Source organism: Neovison vison, chromosome 1 (assembly GCF_020171115.1).
Source record: "Neovison vison isolate M4711 chromosome 1, ASM_NN_V1, whole genome shotgun sequence".
Taxonomy (NCBI): Eukaryota; Metazoa; Chordata; class Mammalia; order Carnivora; family Mustelidae; genus Neogale; species Neogale vison.
The window spans coordinates 316,758,071-316,772,292 of record NC_058091.1 but is presented as its reverse complement, the minus strand read 5'-3'; the positions used below and the strand labels follow the sequence as shown (position 1 = coordinate 316,772,292).

The 14,222-nt window shown below is 66.3% G+C and overlaps 1 protein-coding gene across 3 annotated transcripts in view; it reads right to left on the bottom strand.

Moving 5' to 3' along the window:
• Positions 1-776: 776 nt before the first annotated feature.
• The window catches only part of SLC9A3 (solute carrier family 9 member A3), a 41,830-nt gene continuing 28,384 nt past the window's right edge, over positions 777-14,222 (bottom strand). Inside the window, exons 3-17 of one of the 3 annotated variants that reach the window (XM_044234410.1) lie at positions 13,571-13,731; positions 11,865-11,943; positions 11,014-11,191; positions 10,127-10,347; positions 9,106-9,308; positions 8,597-8,686; positions 8,448-8,518; positions 7,214-7,343; positions 5,127-5,242; positions 4,412-4,541; positions 4,017-4,193; positions 3,705-3,777; positions 3,152-3,265; positions 2,566-2,809; positions 777-841 (exon numbers count right to left, since the gene is read on the bottom strand). In XM_044234410.1, the coding sequence (XP_044090345.1) occupies positions 838-841; positions 2,566-2,809; positions 3,152-3,265; positions 3,705-3,777; positions 4,017-4,193; positions 4,412-4,541; positions 5,127-5,242; positions 7,214-7,343; positions 8,448-8,518; positions 8,597-8,686; positions 9,106-9,308; positions 10,127-10,347; positions 11,014-11,191; positions 11,865-11,943; positions 13,571-13,731 (1,991 nt within the window). In that variant the 3' untranslated portion in view covers positions 777-837. Of the gene's footprint in view, positions 842-2,561; positions 2,810-3,151; positions 3,266-3,704; positions 3,778-4,016; positions 4,194-4,411; positions 4,542-5,126; positions 5,243-7,213; positions 7,344-8,447; positions 8,519-8,596; positions 8,687-9,105; positions 9,309-10,126; positions 10,348-11,013; positions 11,192-11,864; positions 11,944-13,570; positions 13,732-14,222 lie in introns of those variants that run through there. The other 2 variants (XM_044234431.1, XM_044234421.1) reach the window with 2 other exon arrangements.

Genomic DNA, 14,222 nt, shown 5'->3' with positions numbered 1-14,222 from the left:
TCAGAGAACCGGTAAGTGTACGTTAGGACAGCACACAGGGCCGGCCCCTCGGCCTGCAGATTGCTCCTGGAACCTGGGCTCCTGCCTCGCCGGGGGTGAGAACCAGGAATCCTGGGCGGGCATCCAGTGTCCGTGTCCCTGGCAGTGCAGATGAGAGCGCGGACACGAAGCGGCAAGACCTGGAACACGGAGCCCACTTCCGCGGACCCAGGGCCCTTCCTGAGGCTAAGTCAGGGCTGACAGTAACACGCAAGGGCCGGCGCCCAGTAGGACCCACGGCCGAGTGTCCGGGCAAAGGCACGGGCCCAGACCGCGCGGCAGCCGGAAGAGGCTCTGCCACGGTCCCCTCCGTCGCCCGCAGGGGCCTCTCCGCAGGTGGCTCCCGGGAATCCCGGGGGTCCGGCGCGGTGGCACACGCGGTCCCCCGGGACGGATTCCGCGGCCGGGGAGACCGCAGGGCCCGGGCGTCACAGCGGCGTCTCCTCCTGCTCCAGCGCGTGCGGCGGCGCGTGGCACGAGGGCTGCAGGGACGCGAGCTTCAGAAGCGCGGGGCGGCGGCGCGCGCGGGGCCGCTGGAACGAGCGACGGCTGTGCACGCGGCGCGCCGCCGCCGACCGCGCATGCGCGCCCGGGGGTCCGCGGCGCTCCGGCCCGGCGCCGGGCTCGCGGTCGGGCGGGGCGCTGGGCGGGGCGCCGGTGGGCGGGGCGTCGGCGGGCGGGCCGTCGGCGGGCGGGGCCGGGCTCCGGGCGCGCGGGCGCGGGGACCGCGCGGGGATCGGAGGCTTCTCGGCGGCGGGAGGGGACGAGCGTCCGGTCAGCGGCACGTCGGAGCCCGTGTCACCTGCGGGAGAGGACGGCATGAGCGCAGAGGGCACCTGGCGGGGGGCCGGGGGTGCAGGGGGGACCCAGGCGGCGGCGCGGGGCGGCTCCCGGGCCGAGCCGGACTGTCAGGCCTTCCGCACAAACCGCACGGAGGTCGTGACTTCCTGGGTTGGCCAAAAGCCGGAGCCGGCCCGCGGGCCGGGGGCGTCGCCGGCCTTCCCAGGTGGCTGCCGGCGGCCCCGCCTCTGGACACCACCACCGCCGCTGCGCAGGTGCAGGACTCCCAGGGACAGTCCAGGCCCTGCAACCTTCCCGCTAATCTTCCAGGGCGGCCGCGCAGCCTGGAGGGGGCCCAACCCACCCAGCCTGCGCCCCGCCCCCACTACCTGGAATGCTGCGGGACACTCAGAGGCCATGCCCTGGCCGTGTGGTCAGCAAGGTCCACAGTGACAGGGTCAGCTGAGGACCTGCCTCTGCAGCCCGCCCCCCCCCCACGGGCTCCCCTACCACACAGGCTGCTGCTCCGCGTCAGGCCCGCGGGATGCAGCCCCCCTGCCCAGGAATGGTCATGGCCACAGGGCCTCTCCAGACACAGTGCCCCGCTCTAGGACAAGCAGGGTCCAAGGAAGAGAGTGGTTGGAGGTTCAAGGAGGTTCAAGGAAGAGAAGGTTATGGGGTTCAGAGGCAGAAGCCAGGAAGAGGCAGAGGAGCAGCAGAAGCACCGGACAGAAGCCCCGCCCACAGGTGTCTCCCACAAACTCTTTCAGTCCCTGGAACACCCCGGGAAAGGCGGCTTCACGCATAAAGAGAATGTTGCCCCAGGCAGCCCACCCTGCAGGCACGGGCCGCCTCTCCTGAGCTGGACTGGTGGACACCCTCCCCAAGCAACCACAGGAGAGAAGAACAAGGAGGTCCTGCTTCGGCGGGAATGCATGGGAAAGTGCCTTTGTGAGAGCCCCTCCTGGGCGGGGGGGGGGGGGGGGGGGGGGGGGGGGGGAAGGTCTGCTTCCTGTTTCCTCCGGAGCGCACACCCAACACCCAAAGGAAACGTGAAATGAACCCAAAACCTTGCACAAAGGTGTGAACCCTCTTCCCTACGGAAGGTAAAGTGGGGACAGCACCTTCTAGGGACCCAGCAAGAAGGCCTGGAAGCCCCTGCTGAACAGGTGCCTCCCCCCACCTCCCAACCCTGCCTTGCCCCTCACTACCCCCTGCCTCCACCCCTGCCTTACCCCCCACCCCCACCCCCAGCCCCTGACTTCCCTCCTGAGAGAGGCTCTGGCCTGCTGGGCTGGCTGCTGGCCCGCCCTCCACTTCCCTGTACCCTTGCTCTGAGCTCCTCTCTGTATGAGGTCGAAAGGGACCTGTTGCTCTTCTGGGCTCACTTCTGTCACATGGACTTTTCACAAAGCCCCAGGGCCTTTAGGGAGAGAAGCAGATGTTCCCCTTCCCACGCAGCCCCCACCCTGCCCTGTGCTCAGTTCCCTCTGAGCTCAAGACTTAGATTCACGGGCTTAGCACAGGGGCTGAAGAGACCCTCAAACAGCCCTGGGTCCCAACGTCTCGGGGACAGGCTGAGGCTCAGACCGACGACCTAGGGAATGCGCAGCTGGAAGAGAGGCTGAGGAGTAAGCGTTGCTGGAGAGAGTCTGCACAAGTTGGGGTCCAGAGCCAGAGAGGCGGCTGGCTAGGGGAGCAGCTGAGGAGAGAGGTGTCAGGCGGGTGGGCGGGGGCCGGAGTTACATGTGCGTGGACTCAGGGAGGGTCGCGTGGGGCTGCTCCTCGGGGCCGTCAGCCTGCAGAAAGGAGTCCACGGACTTGCTGCTGAGGCGGAAGGGCGCCAGGCGGCGGAAGTTGCCTGGAGAGCAGGGGATCTGCACACGGGCCCTCTGGGAGGGCACCACCGTCTCCCCAGGGGACAGCCAGGGTGGCACCCTGGAGAGGATGCTCAGGTCCTCATCCGGGGAGAACACGGGGTTGTCAATTCCTAGGAGAAAGGGCAGCGGCTGGTCAGAGTCCCGGCTGAACCTGGGCCGGCGGGGAGGGAGGGCGCTGCCCTCGGTGTCCGACGTCAGCTGCCGCCGATACCCGGAAGGTCACCTGGAAGGTCTCTGGGGCTCCAGGCCTTGCACCCCATTCTGTCTCTCTGTGCGCAGGAGGCAGGACACTCAACTGCTCCCTTCTCTGGAGCAGAGACCCTGCGCCCCCCACCGCGGAACTCACACCCACATGGACCCAGCACTAGGCCTCTCGGGTCCCGCGGTGCCCATCAGCGACCGATGACCATGCTCACCTCTGCGGCCCAGGCAGGGCTGACCCCACCCCTCACCTGACGGGGAGTCTGTGGCCGTGGTGTCTTGTGTGATGCTTGCCAGGAACTCGATCCCCCCCCCCACTTCAGCACCATAGTCCGGGGCCTCCTCGGGGTCTGAAAGTTCCAAATCTGGTGGCAAGGGAGGGCAGCATGAGGGAAGGGGACTGGGCACACAGCCACCAGTGTCGTGCCCCTGACTACCTTACAGGGCACCCCGAGGGCTGTCACCAGGCCACAGTGTCATCACACACACAGTGCTCCCCACCCTCTTCTGGGCCGCCTGCTGGCTGGCAGTGCCCGGACCGCCATGTCAGCACAGGGCAGGCAGAGCGAAGCTGCCGCGGCTGGTCTTCCCCTGCTACACGGGAGCCAGGGCGCGTGTCCAGCCCTGCGGTCCCTGCTCCTCCCGCAGCAGCCCCCTGCCCAGGGTGGGACCGGAGGACCCCGTGGAGGGTCCTGGCTGCCAGGGGGAAGGGTCTCTGGCAGGACAGCCCTCTGGGCCTCTCCTGCCCCATCGCCTGTGTCTCTGGGCCCTGCTGGTGAGCACTCCACTGTGCTCCCCCCGTACCTTTCTCCTTAATGGTGAGGTTGTTCATGGGGCTCTCCAGGGGCAGTATCCCATTGGGAATGCTGCTGTTTCTCTGAGAAACAAAAGGAAACTGTTAAGGGGCACAGCGACACCCAGACCCCGACCGCCCCAGCCGGTCCCAGACGAGCCCGTGCTGCGCTGCCCAGAGCCCTCCGGGGCCCGTCCTGCACTGTGAGTGGTTCCAGCGCAGAGCGCCCACCCGGGCCTGTCCCTGGGGGTGCCCTGGGGTGACCCCAAGCCTCAGGGCACCCCACGTCCCTCTGCCAACAGCCACGCGCCCCCTGCCCTCACCCGTTTCTGGGCGCGCTCCCTCTTGTAGAGCTTTGCCGCCTTCTTGTTCGGGTTGACGCCCAGCTTGGCAGACTTGAAGGACTCCAGGCGCTTCCGCATGGTCCTGTGGAAGATCTCCTTGTCCTGCTTCTCGTCTTCGTTTGGGGTCAGCTCGTGCCGACTGTAGAGATGCTTGTACTGGGGGAGAGGCCACGGGACGGTCACAGTAGGGGCACCTCGCACAGGCTGCTCCCAGCCTCACGGCCCCACTCGCGTCCCCAGCCAGATGGACGCAGGGGCGAGAGCACCCAGGGACCCGGTGGTGAGGCTGAGCCCCCGCCTCCTGCCAGCCCTTGAGGCCGTCCCAGAGGAGGAGGCTCTGTACCCACCCCCCCACCCACGCCCCGCACGCCCACCTCCTGCCGAGGCTTGTACAGGTACTGCTGCAGGGTGTGGTGCGTGACCATGTCCTCCGTGTCGCGGATGCTCCTCCTCCTCTGTTCCAGCGACTGCATGTCCAGGCACACCGCACTCACGTTCTCCCTCCTGCGTGGGGGCCGCCGTGATCGCCCACCTGCCCTGCCCTCGACCCCTGAGCCTGGGCGCCACCAACCCCAGGAGGCTGGTCCAGGGACTGACCCCCCGGGAACCTCCCCCGCACACACCCAGTGCCCCCTGCCCTCCGCACGCCTCCCCCAGCTGGCCCAGCCCCCGCTGTGCAGCATGACAGAGCAGGAGGCCCATGGCCTGGGCCCCGCGGAGGGAGGGGTGGCCGGGGGTGAGGCCTCAGCCCCAGATCTCTGTCTGGTCCTGCCGGCTCCCTCTTCTCTCTGTCTCCCGTCGGGCGGATGCTCACATTTCCTACAGGTGCGTTTGTAGCCAAAAATACCTAGATCCCGGGGACCAGTCGGGGGCCTCTACTCCACCTGCTTATGACTCTCAGGGGCCCCCAGAGGCCCACAGGCTACTGACTGTCCACAGGGGCCCTGCTGCCTGTGACCGGGAGGGCCTGGGATGTGCGGGTCTGTGAGACCCCTGCCCAGAGCAGCCTCCCGGGCCATGGCGGGAGGGGCCAGGCCGGGGTTGGGGGGGGCTCTTCTGGCGGAACCCCAGGGGAACGGGAGCACGTACAGGAGGTAGGAGACAGAGGCCTCCACGGTTGAGGGCCGTGGTGTGCTGAAGTCCACATTGACCATGTTGTCGGTGCTGGGGGAACGGATGAAGGCCAGGGACCCACGGCGCTCTCCCTGTGGGGAGGAGAGAGCAGATCAGCCCGCACCGTGGAGTGCCTTGATGCCGGGCGACCACCGGCCCTCGGAGAGCTGGTAAGGCCGTGCTGAGCTGGCGGCTGGAGGGTGGCAGGGGAAAGTGAAGACAGGACCATGGGTCCTTCATCCCAGACCCTCAGTGGGCATCAGGAAACACTGCCGCTCCCCCAGACTGGGGAGGTGCCCCCTGTCCCCGCTGGGGACTTCCACCCGGCTGCCCTGAGAGGGGAACGCCCAGGCCTCTGTCCGGAACTGAATGAGACTAAGGTCACATAGAGCCAAGCCCAACGGGAACGAAAGTTGAAAACAGCCACTCTCCTTGGGTGGGAGTTTGGGGCCAAAGGGGCCACTGGAAAAGAGCAGGGACTCCTCAGGGGTGGGCGCGGGCTGGGAGGGTACCAAGGTCAGGGCCCGATGTGGTGGGGCAGGCGGCCCAGAGGCCCAGCCCAGGATCACATGCCATCCTGGCTGCAGGCAGAGCCAGTCCTGAGCAGGGAGGGGCCCGTGTCGTTGGAGGGGGGCAGTCAGTGCGCTGCGCGATGGGGACGCTGCCCGCAGCCTGCATCTCTCATGTGGGGGCTCGGGGCATCAGGGCGCCCACAAGAGACAGGGCTCGCCAGCAGAAGGGGACGTCACTGTGCGCACAGGCAGGACAGCCCCCTGCCCGTCCATCCAGGCTCAGAGGACACAGAAGCCTCTGCAGAGCCAAAGGGCAGAGATCTGAGCACAGCAGCGCCCAGCCCTGGGCCAGAGGTGCAGACAGCAGGGGACCTCGTCCCCCCAGTGCCTGGGGCTTGTGGGCTGGGGCTCCAGGGGGAGCACGCTGCCATTAGCTTGGCCGATGGTGTAGAGGCCCCTTCCCCTGTGTCCGTCTGTCTTGGAGGGGCCCCTGGTTGTGCTGGGATATCGGGCTGTACGTTTGGTGTGGACAAGCCCACTGGAGACTGGACAAGCCCACTGGAGACAGGACTCGTGCTCCCCTTTGAAGGAACGGATGCTTCCAGGGCCCTGGCTGTGCCGCCTGGATGAGGTCCGTGAGGTTTGCTGGGATGGAAGTGCAAATCCCTAGCTCCCCAGGCTGAGTAGGCCCGGGCTGGTGAGGTGACCTCGGGGCCCGGGGCCTACATATGGGGCAAAGGCAGTCGGCTGGTCAAGGCAAAGGGCAGGTCACTGTCACACGTGTGCACCGCCTGGAGGCGTGTGGCCCCTGGGGAGGGGCCGCTGGACTGTGTGTCCCAGGAGGAGTCCTGGCACCTGCTAGGACGCCTCCCGAGTCCTGACCGAGAGGCTGTGGGTTGGCGCAGCCTCCGAGACAGTGAGGTCCGGAGGGTCACCGTGCAGCCCGTGGGGCAGGGCTGGTTCCTCCTCTGCCGTATGCTCCCCGAGCCCCTCACTGACCCCTCACTACAGGCACTGGCTGCTGCTTAGTGGAGAGACCCCTCTGGCCCCTCAGCCAGAACACGTGAGGTGGATTTGTTCACCTACAGAAGGCAGGTGTTCTGTCCGTGCTCACCTGCAGGGACCTTAGAACCACAGCCTGTTCGCAGGTGTGTCCCCTGTGACCCCACAGGATGCACGACCTCCTTCCTGCTTTCTCTGTGTCCACGGCTATGCGTGCGTGAACGTGTGTGCACCTACACGTCGAGGGGCACGGCTCCGTACGCCCTACTTGTTTTCCGTCTCAGACCCACCAGACCACGAAGCGTCCCGAGAGCCGCAGGGAGGCCTCTGTGCCTCAGCTCCCACAGCCGTCCTCGGGGGGTTGGAGGCCCCAGGAGCTTCATGTGGTGAGCTTGTGGTAGGCCCAGCACACTCCCGTCCTGGGCTCAGGGTGCAGGGCCTTCCCTCCCTGGCCCGCTGCCCCAGACCCCAGTGGCTGTCCACACCCCACGGCTGGGTGTTGTTTCAGCCACCAGCTCCGACAGGAGAGCGGACGGAATGTGCCGGTACCTCAGCCACATAGCTGATAGCGTCTTTCAAGTTGAGCTCGTGGAAAACATTCAGGATCCGATCTCGAGACTTCTGTGCCGACCGTCTCATGAGGATTTTGCTGAGGAACTTCCTATCAAAATTGGACCACCTGGGGGGGCAAACCAACACGGTGTCAGCACTTGGACTGGCTGTGGGCAGGGCCCCAGGATGGGCGAGGACCCCGGCAGCATGTGGGGGGGCGCGCCCCCTCCCACTGCCCAGACTCGCAGGGACTGAGACACAGGAGACACCCCCCCACCACCCCTGATTTTCACTTATCATAACAAGTAAACTCACAAAGGAGACTTAAAATAAAAGGAATAACCCTCAGGGGTGTTATTTCTCCACCTGTGCTCTGTCCCTCCCTTCCTATCTGAAGGCACGGGCCGCGAGAATGTGTGTCAAATTCGGGATTCTGCTTTCTCATTTAATACAACATTGCTGAGCTTTCCAACTGATGACCTGGCCTTCTGGAAAGGCCGAGGCCGGGTGAAGGCAGGGCCCCTGGGGCCTGGCTACAGGGAAGGGGGCACACATTTTGCCTGCAGAGGCATGGGCTGGGGGAGGAGGAAGCCCTGAGCCCCCACACTAGGAGAGACCCAGGCTGGTGCGAAGGAGGCTTTACATCGAACCCAGTTAGGATATGGCCGGTCCTATGGGTCAGAAGAGGGGGTAGCCAGGAGAGAACTGAAGTGGAGCATCTAGCCGAAGCCCAATGGCCATGAACTACAGCGACATGGTGGGGAAGGGGGGAGAGAGGAATCCACTGGGAGGAGGAGGCTGGGGGAGGCCTGGGGGGAGGGGGTCCCAGAGGCAGAGGGTCCCCCGGGGGATCCTGGGAGAGGAGGAATCCCAGAGGAAGGAAGGAGTCCAGAGGGAGGGGGTCTTCTAGAGGAGAGTGTCCAGGAGGAGAGGTTCCAGGGGCAGTAGGGGGACCGGGGACAGGGGAGTGCCAGGGAGAGGAGGAGTTTGGGGGAACAGGAGTCCCGAGGGGTGGGGGTCTCGGACAGTTAGGTGAGCGGCTTCCTGGCTCCTGCTGAAGGCAGAGTTCCTCGGTTAGCGAGCGCTCTGTGAGGCTGCTTTACGGGGAAGATCGGCGGCTCTTTCTACCCTGTGGTCCTCCCATGAAAGGCAGAGGGAGGGAAGCTGGCAGTGGAGACACGCCTCCAAATGTCCCCATTTCAGCCAGCCAGGGGCACCTGCGGCCACGTACTTATCGCGGAGGTAGTTGTGTCCAATTTGCCCCGATATGTCCTCGATGGCTGAGAGGATGTGGTCGAAAGCCTTCCGCAGGAGAGAGAAGCGGGTGAGCATCCCCCGGAGGGACCCAGGTGCCCCGCCCCCCCCGCCCCGGCCCACTACCCGGCCGTGAAGCTTCTCGTTGAGTTTGGGCTCCCGGTGTTCGCTCCTCTTCACCTTCAGCCACTGCACCAGGGGCTTGATGGTCAGGCCCTGGAAGACGGGGGTCGGCCCTGCAGGCAGGCAGGCTCCAGCCCGGGGGCCCGCCCGGCCCACCGAGCCCCCCGTGGGTGAGTCCGCAGCCACCCGCCAGTGCTCAGGGACCCGGCCCTACTCGGAGGGCCCCCGTCGGCTCCCTTAGATTGTCCAAGAGCAAAGGGGGAAGTGGGACACGCCCCTGCATGCGTCTGGTCCACGAAATGTTAACTGGGGCTTCGCTAGCCGGGGCAGCACGTGACATTTTTAGGCCAAATCGTGCCGCATCCCCTGTGGGGCCGCAGGAAAACCTACAAAACGGCTCCTAGTTACTAAAATAGTAAAAAGCAATTAGGGCCCGGAGGCTGGCGAGGCTGGGCCCCGCATAGGGCCGGCCTGGCAAGGTGGGGGGTGGGCGGGCCGGGCGCCCAGCCTACCTGGAAGATGACCGTGAAGAAGACCACAATGATGGTCGTGCTGACGAACAGGTCCCGCTCCTTCACCTTCTTCTCATCCAGAAGGACGACCAGAGCGAAGGCCACGGCCCCGCGCAGGCCGCCGTAGGACATGACCACCTGGTCTATGATCTCCAGCTGCACCATCCGGTACCGGTTCAGGACCCAGGTCTGCAGGACGACACCTGCCGGAGGGAGGCACTGAGCGCGCACCCCCCACACCCCGCGCCCCGGGGGCCGCCTCGCCCCCTCCTCGAATCCCCTGCTCGGGCAGTGGCAGTGAGGGTGCCGGCACCTGAGCGTGTCAGGAGAACGCGCCCCGCGGCCTGCTCTCCACACACACCCCTCCCTGCACACCTGCTCTGTCCCGGCCGAGGGTCCGACCTCCCTGTGACCCAGGCAGCAAAGGAGGCCTCGTGTCCCAGGACCACGGACCCTGTCTCACTCTGGCGGCCCCCCCTGAGGACAGGCCGAGAGCGGATGGTTGTCTCACCCCAGCCCATACCCCAATAGTGGGCCACAAGGGTCACAGCTGGCAGCAGGCCCCCTACCTCACAGGAGCCTCCGTCGGCGTCCTCAACGATGACATCCAGAGTGAGTCAAGGGGAAACCAAATGGGTTCCCCTAGGTTCCAGAACTTTCCACCCTGCCCCCACCTATGCTTTCACCGTCTCAAGGTGATAAGGCCAGGAAGCTTCGCTGCAGATAACCATGACCTGGCCATGCTGCGGCTCCCAGGGACCCCCGAGCCTTCCACGGCCCCCCACAGCCGGTCCCCACTGTCCACGTTCTAGTGTCCTCACATCCCCACTGCCCCCCCATCGACCCTCGCCCTCCAACACGTGGATCCCCCAGCCTCCTGTCGTGGTGCCTCCTCCCCTGCTCCCCATCCCCCATCGTGTCCCCTACTCCCTGACCTCCCTCCCCCCTCTAGTCCTCTCCCCGGCAACCGCGGCATCTTCCCCCACGCCCCCTCGTCCCCCCCAGCCCCCAGCCCCCTCACCAACAGCCCGGTACACAGAGATGAAGACCAGGGTCAGGAGCACAAAGGCCGTGTTCCACTTCCAGATGAGGGGGTTCACGGCCGAGATGCCCAGGAACATGAAGATGATGGTCTCGGCCCCGCTGGCCAGCATCTTCATGGTGTAGCGCACGGTGGTGGCCGACTGCTCCGAGATGTTGGCCTTCACGTACTTCTGGCAGCAGATGCCACAGAACGTGATGCTGGGGACAGGATGAGCGCGCTGTGAGCCTGGGGGCCGAGACGCCGTCTGCACGGGGCCGTGGGCCTGGGGCCTGGGCGCGCACCCCCGCACTGACCGACCCTTGGCTCGGAGCTGGGCCTCCCCGCACCCCAAGACCTGAGCCCTGAGCCACCCAGTGGGCTGCCCCAGTGTCTTCCACTCCGGCGGCAGCTGGCTCTTGAGTGTGGGGGGGGCTGCTGGGGCAGATTTGGGTCACAGGGTGTTGGCCAGCTTCCTGCCTGGGGCACCCAGAAGAGGCTGTGTGTAGGCAGAACTCAAGGACAGCTCTGTGAAAACGCCAACTCCCGGTTTAAAACCTGAATAGACCAGATTCTTCACCCCCAGAGTGACTGCTCGCCCCTCACAGGGAACTGGGCCTGGTGGACGGGGCCGGAGGGGACCGGGAGGGCAGTGCCCCGGGGAGGGAGGGGCCGTCCCCCTCCTCCCTCCCCTCGATTCCCTCCTCCCTCCCCCCCACCCCCGCACGCCAGCACGTGACAGGGTGGACAAGGACAAGGACAGGGACCCTCCCTCCCTCCCCCCCGCTGCCCCTCCGTCCTCCCTCCCCTCCGCCCCCGCACGCCAGCATGGCGCCGGACACGGTGCGGCTGTGGCGGCCTGGGCCGTGGGCGTGCAGGGCACTCACGCCAGGATGGCGGACAGCGACAGCATCTCGGAGGTGAGGTAGGACAGGTAGGAGATGACGAACACGAAGCCGGGCTCGATGATGCGCACGTGCTTGGTGAAGCGCGTCACAAGCGACAGCAGGAAGGCGAAGGCCACGCCCACCAGCGTGCCGCCCAGGCTCACCACGAAGAAGGACACTGCGGGCGAGGGCGCGGCTGAACCGCCTGAAAGGCCCTTTGTGGCCGGGCGCTGGCCCGTGGGCGCGGCCGGCCGCCGTCCAGACCCTTCCTCGCCGGGGATTGCCTGGCAACCCCACAGAGGCGCCAACCCCTCGGCAAACAAGAGGCCCGTCTTCCCCTGAGAGGCCGGCAGGCGCGTGGAGAGCGGGGAGGCCGGGCCCCTCACCCATCGCGGAGAAAGCCCGAGAAGGCAGCCGCGGGCAGGCTTGTTCCCGGGCCCCCAGGACAGCCAGGCTGCCATTGTCCCTTGCCAGAGACATGTTCACTCAGGGTCACGGAGGACACCAGGTCCGCGTCCTCCAACCAGACATGCTGGTCCCGTGGGACAGCAGCCCGTGCCTCCCCAGGACCCAAGGACACTGTGCGCCTGAAACACGCTGGGGACAGGAGGGAACTCTCCCTGAAGCTTCCAAGTGGAAACGCCTTTTCCTACACAGGCTGTGGGTCCCAGAGGCAGGCCCGGTGCCAAAGCCTGGAGGTGGTCCCCATGCTGGGGAGGAGACAAGGCCCCCACAGTCCCCAGACGCACGGACCCTTTGGCCCAGGTGCCAAAGCCTGGAGGTGGTCCCCATGCTGGGGAGGAGACAAGGCCCCCACAGTCCCCAGACGCACGGACCCGCCAGCCACACACCTATGCCTTTCACGCAGTCGACGCTGGTCACCTTGTCGGCCCCCAGCGTCACGAAAGATTCAAACACGTTGTACAGGACCTGGGGGCGACAGAGAGACAAGCATGACATCGGGTCGGCCCGCCCTGGCTCGGGCCCCAGGCCTTGAGGACTTGGGCTGGATGGAGCAGCCGGGGGCAGCCACCAGCATTCACTGAGAGGAGAGCGTCATGGGGCAACACGGTCAATAAGACGAAGGCCAGAGATGAGCCAACAGGTGGGATGGGAGAGGCAGAAGAACTTTCCAGAAGGAACTAGAACCTTCCGGAGCAAACCTGGCCTTTTCCGGCACTCAGCAAAGCACAAGGCCCCCCACCACGTGTAACTCTGTTTTGTTTTCCTACATGAAGCCAGAATTTCGTTTTTCGTGACTGCGCTGACTCCTGGTCATGGGACGTGCGTGTCCTCGTTTTAACTGTAACCCATCAAGACATGCCAGATGACCGTGGGCCGAGCTCAGCCTGGCACTGCGGTGTTTCCCGGGCCTCCTGACGACGCGCCGCTCCACGCGCCGGGCCGAGGGGCTGCTGTGGGCCACGAGCCCGCCTCTCCAGGTCTGCTTCAGGGGGCCAAGGACCCCAAAAGGCAGGGTGTGCAGCAGGAGGGATGGCGGGCTTGAGGATGTACTGGTCGGGAGGCAGGGCCTGGGCCTCCAGGGGCCTTGAGGGCTGGACCCCGGCTCTGGGGTCTCCACGGAAATGCAGGGGGGCAGAGGGAGCCTCCGGTAGGGCTGTGTGGGGAGCTCCGGGGCTCGGCTGGGGTTCGTGCTTCCACAGAGAAGCGAGGCCAGGGCACAGAGCAGCACAACCTCCGAGGGGCTGTGGGTGTCGTTTCTGGTTATGCTCCAAATTAACCTCCCTTTGCCCCGAGAGCCTCTTCTCTGCTGCGTCAGAAATCAGGTGCAGCACAGCCTTAGGACTTCCCAGTCTCCTGAACACTGATGGGACCGGAGAGGGCTTCCTCGGAGACGCCCCTGCTACAGACAGATCTTCGTAGCCTGCGGTGCGTGCAAAGCCCCGGCACGAGGAGAGGGGCTGGTGGGGCCAGGCCCCCGGGCCCAGAGCAGCTGCTGGAGACACGGCGCGGCTGGCCTGCGTGGGGAGGGCACTCCGTCACCCAGAGCTCGCTCGCACGGAGCGCGTGGCCCGGTCAGGGCTAGATTTCGAGAAGTCCAAGCCCTGGGCTGCTGGGATACATCCCCACGTTCGGTGACGTCTCTGCTCCGACCAAGGCACCTGCGGCCTCGCACCCAAGCCGAGCGAGGGTCCTCCAGCCCCTGCCCGCCCGCAGGGGACCTGCCACGCTCCCTCCTGAGGAGACATCGGCCTTCACGCGCACACAACCCATGCTCGCCCGTCTTCCTTCCTTCGTTCTGAAGAGATACTGCCGTTCGCCTCTCCGTCGGCTCCCTCCGGGGACTCGGGAACGGGCGGCATGGAGTCTGGGCCCAGAGAGGCGTCCTGCTCTGGGACCCGGGCGGCAGGGCTGACAGACGGCGGGGCGGACGGACGGCGGGGCTGACAGGCGGCTGCCGCGAAGGCAGGAGAACGGACGAGGCGGGAGAGGGACGAGTCCCTCTCTGTGAGGCGGGGAAGGTCGTGGCCAGGGGCCGGGAGATGCACAGAGATGCCCCGTGCCAAGCCCCAGAACCCTCCGGGCACCCACTCACCACAGTGACGGCGTCGTTCAGCAGCGACTCCCCGAAGACGATTATGAACAGGACCTCGTTGACGTGCACCTCCTCGAACACGGCCAGGACGGCCACCGGGTCCACGGCAGCGATCAGGCTGCCGAACAGGAGGAAGTCCAGCAGTCCGACGTTCAGGTCCCCTGCGAGACAGCGGCGCCGTCAGCGAGAGCCCTTCGGGGCCTGGAAAGAATGAGGACCTCGGAGCCAGGGACACTTCCTCCCCTCGGCCTCGGGGGGCTGCCTCGGACCGCTGCCCCGCTGACGGCTCGGTTGGAGGCCTCTCAGGACGGGGACTTGGATTCTCTTAGCTCTGGGGTCGGCCAGCTCTGAGAACCTGGGTCACGCTGCCTGCCGCCCTCCCGTGGGCTCCCACCGCCTTCGGGAACAGTGGGTCTCACCCCAGTGGGGACTGACCGCCCTGCTTCTTCCCTTCCCCTCCCCGGGCCTGGCTGCTCCCCTCTGGGGGGTTGCTACAAGCAGTCGAGGGGCTGGGGGTGCCCGGCCAGGCCCAGCATGGCATCAGAGCCCTGCCCTGGGCCGTCTGCCGTCTGGGGATGCAGGGGTGCAAGTGTTGGGGAGAAGGTCGGGGCTTGACGGGGGGTTGGGGGGGCACAGCCTACCTGGGAAGTGG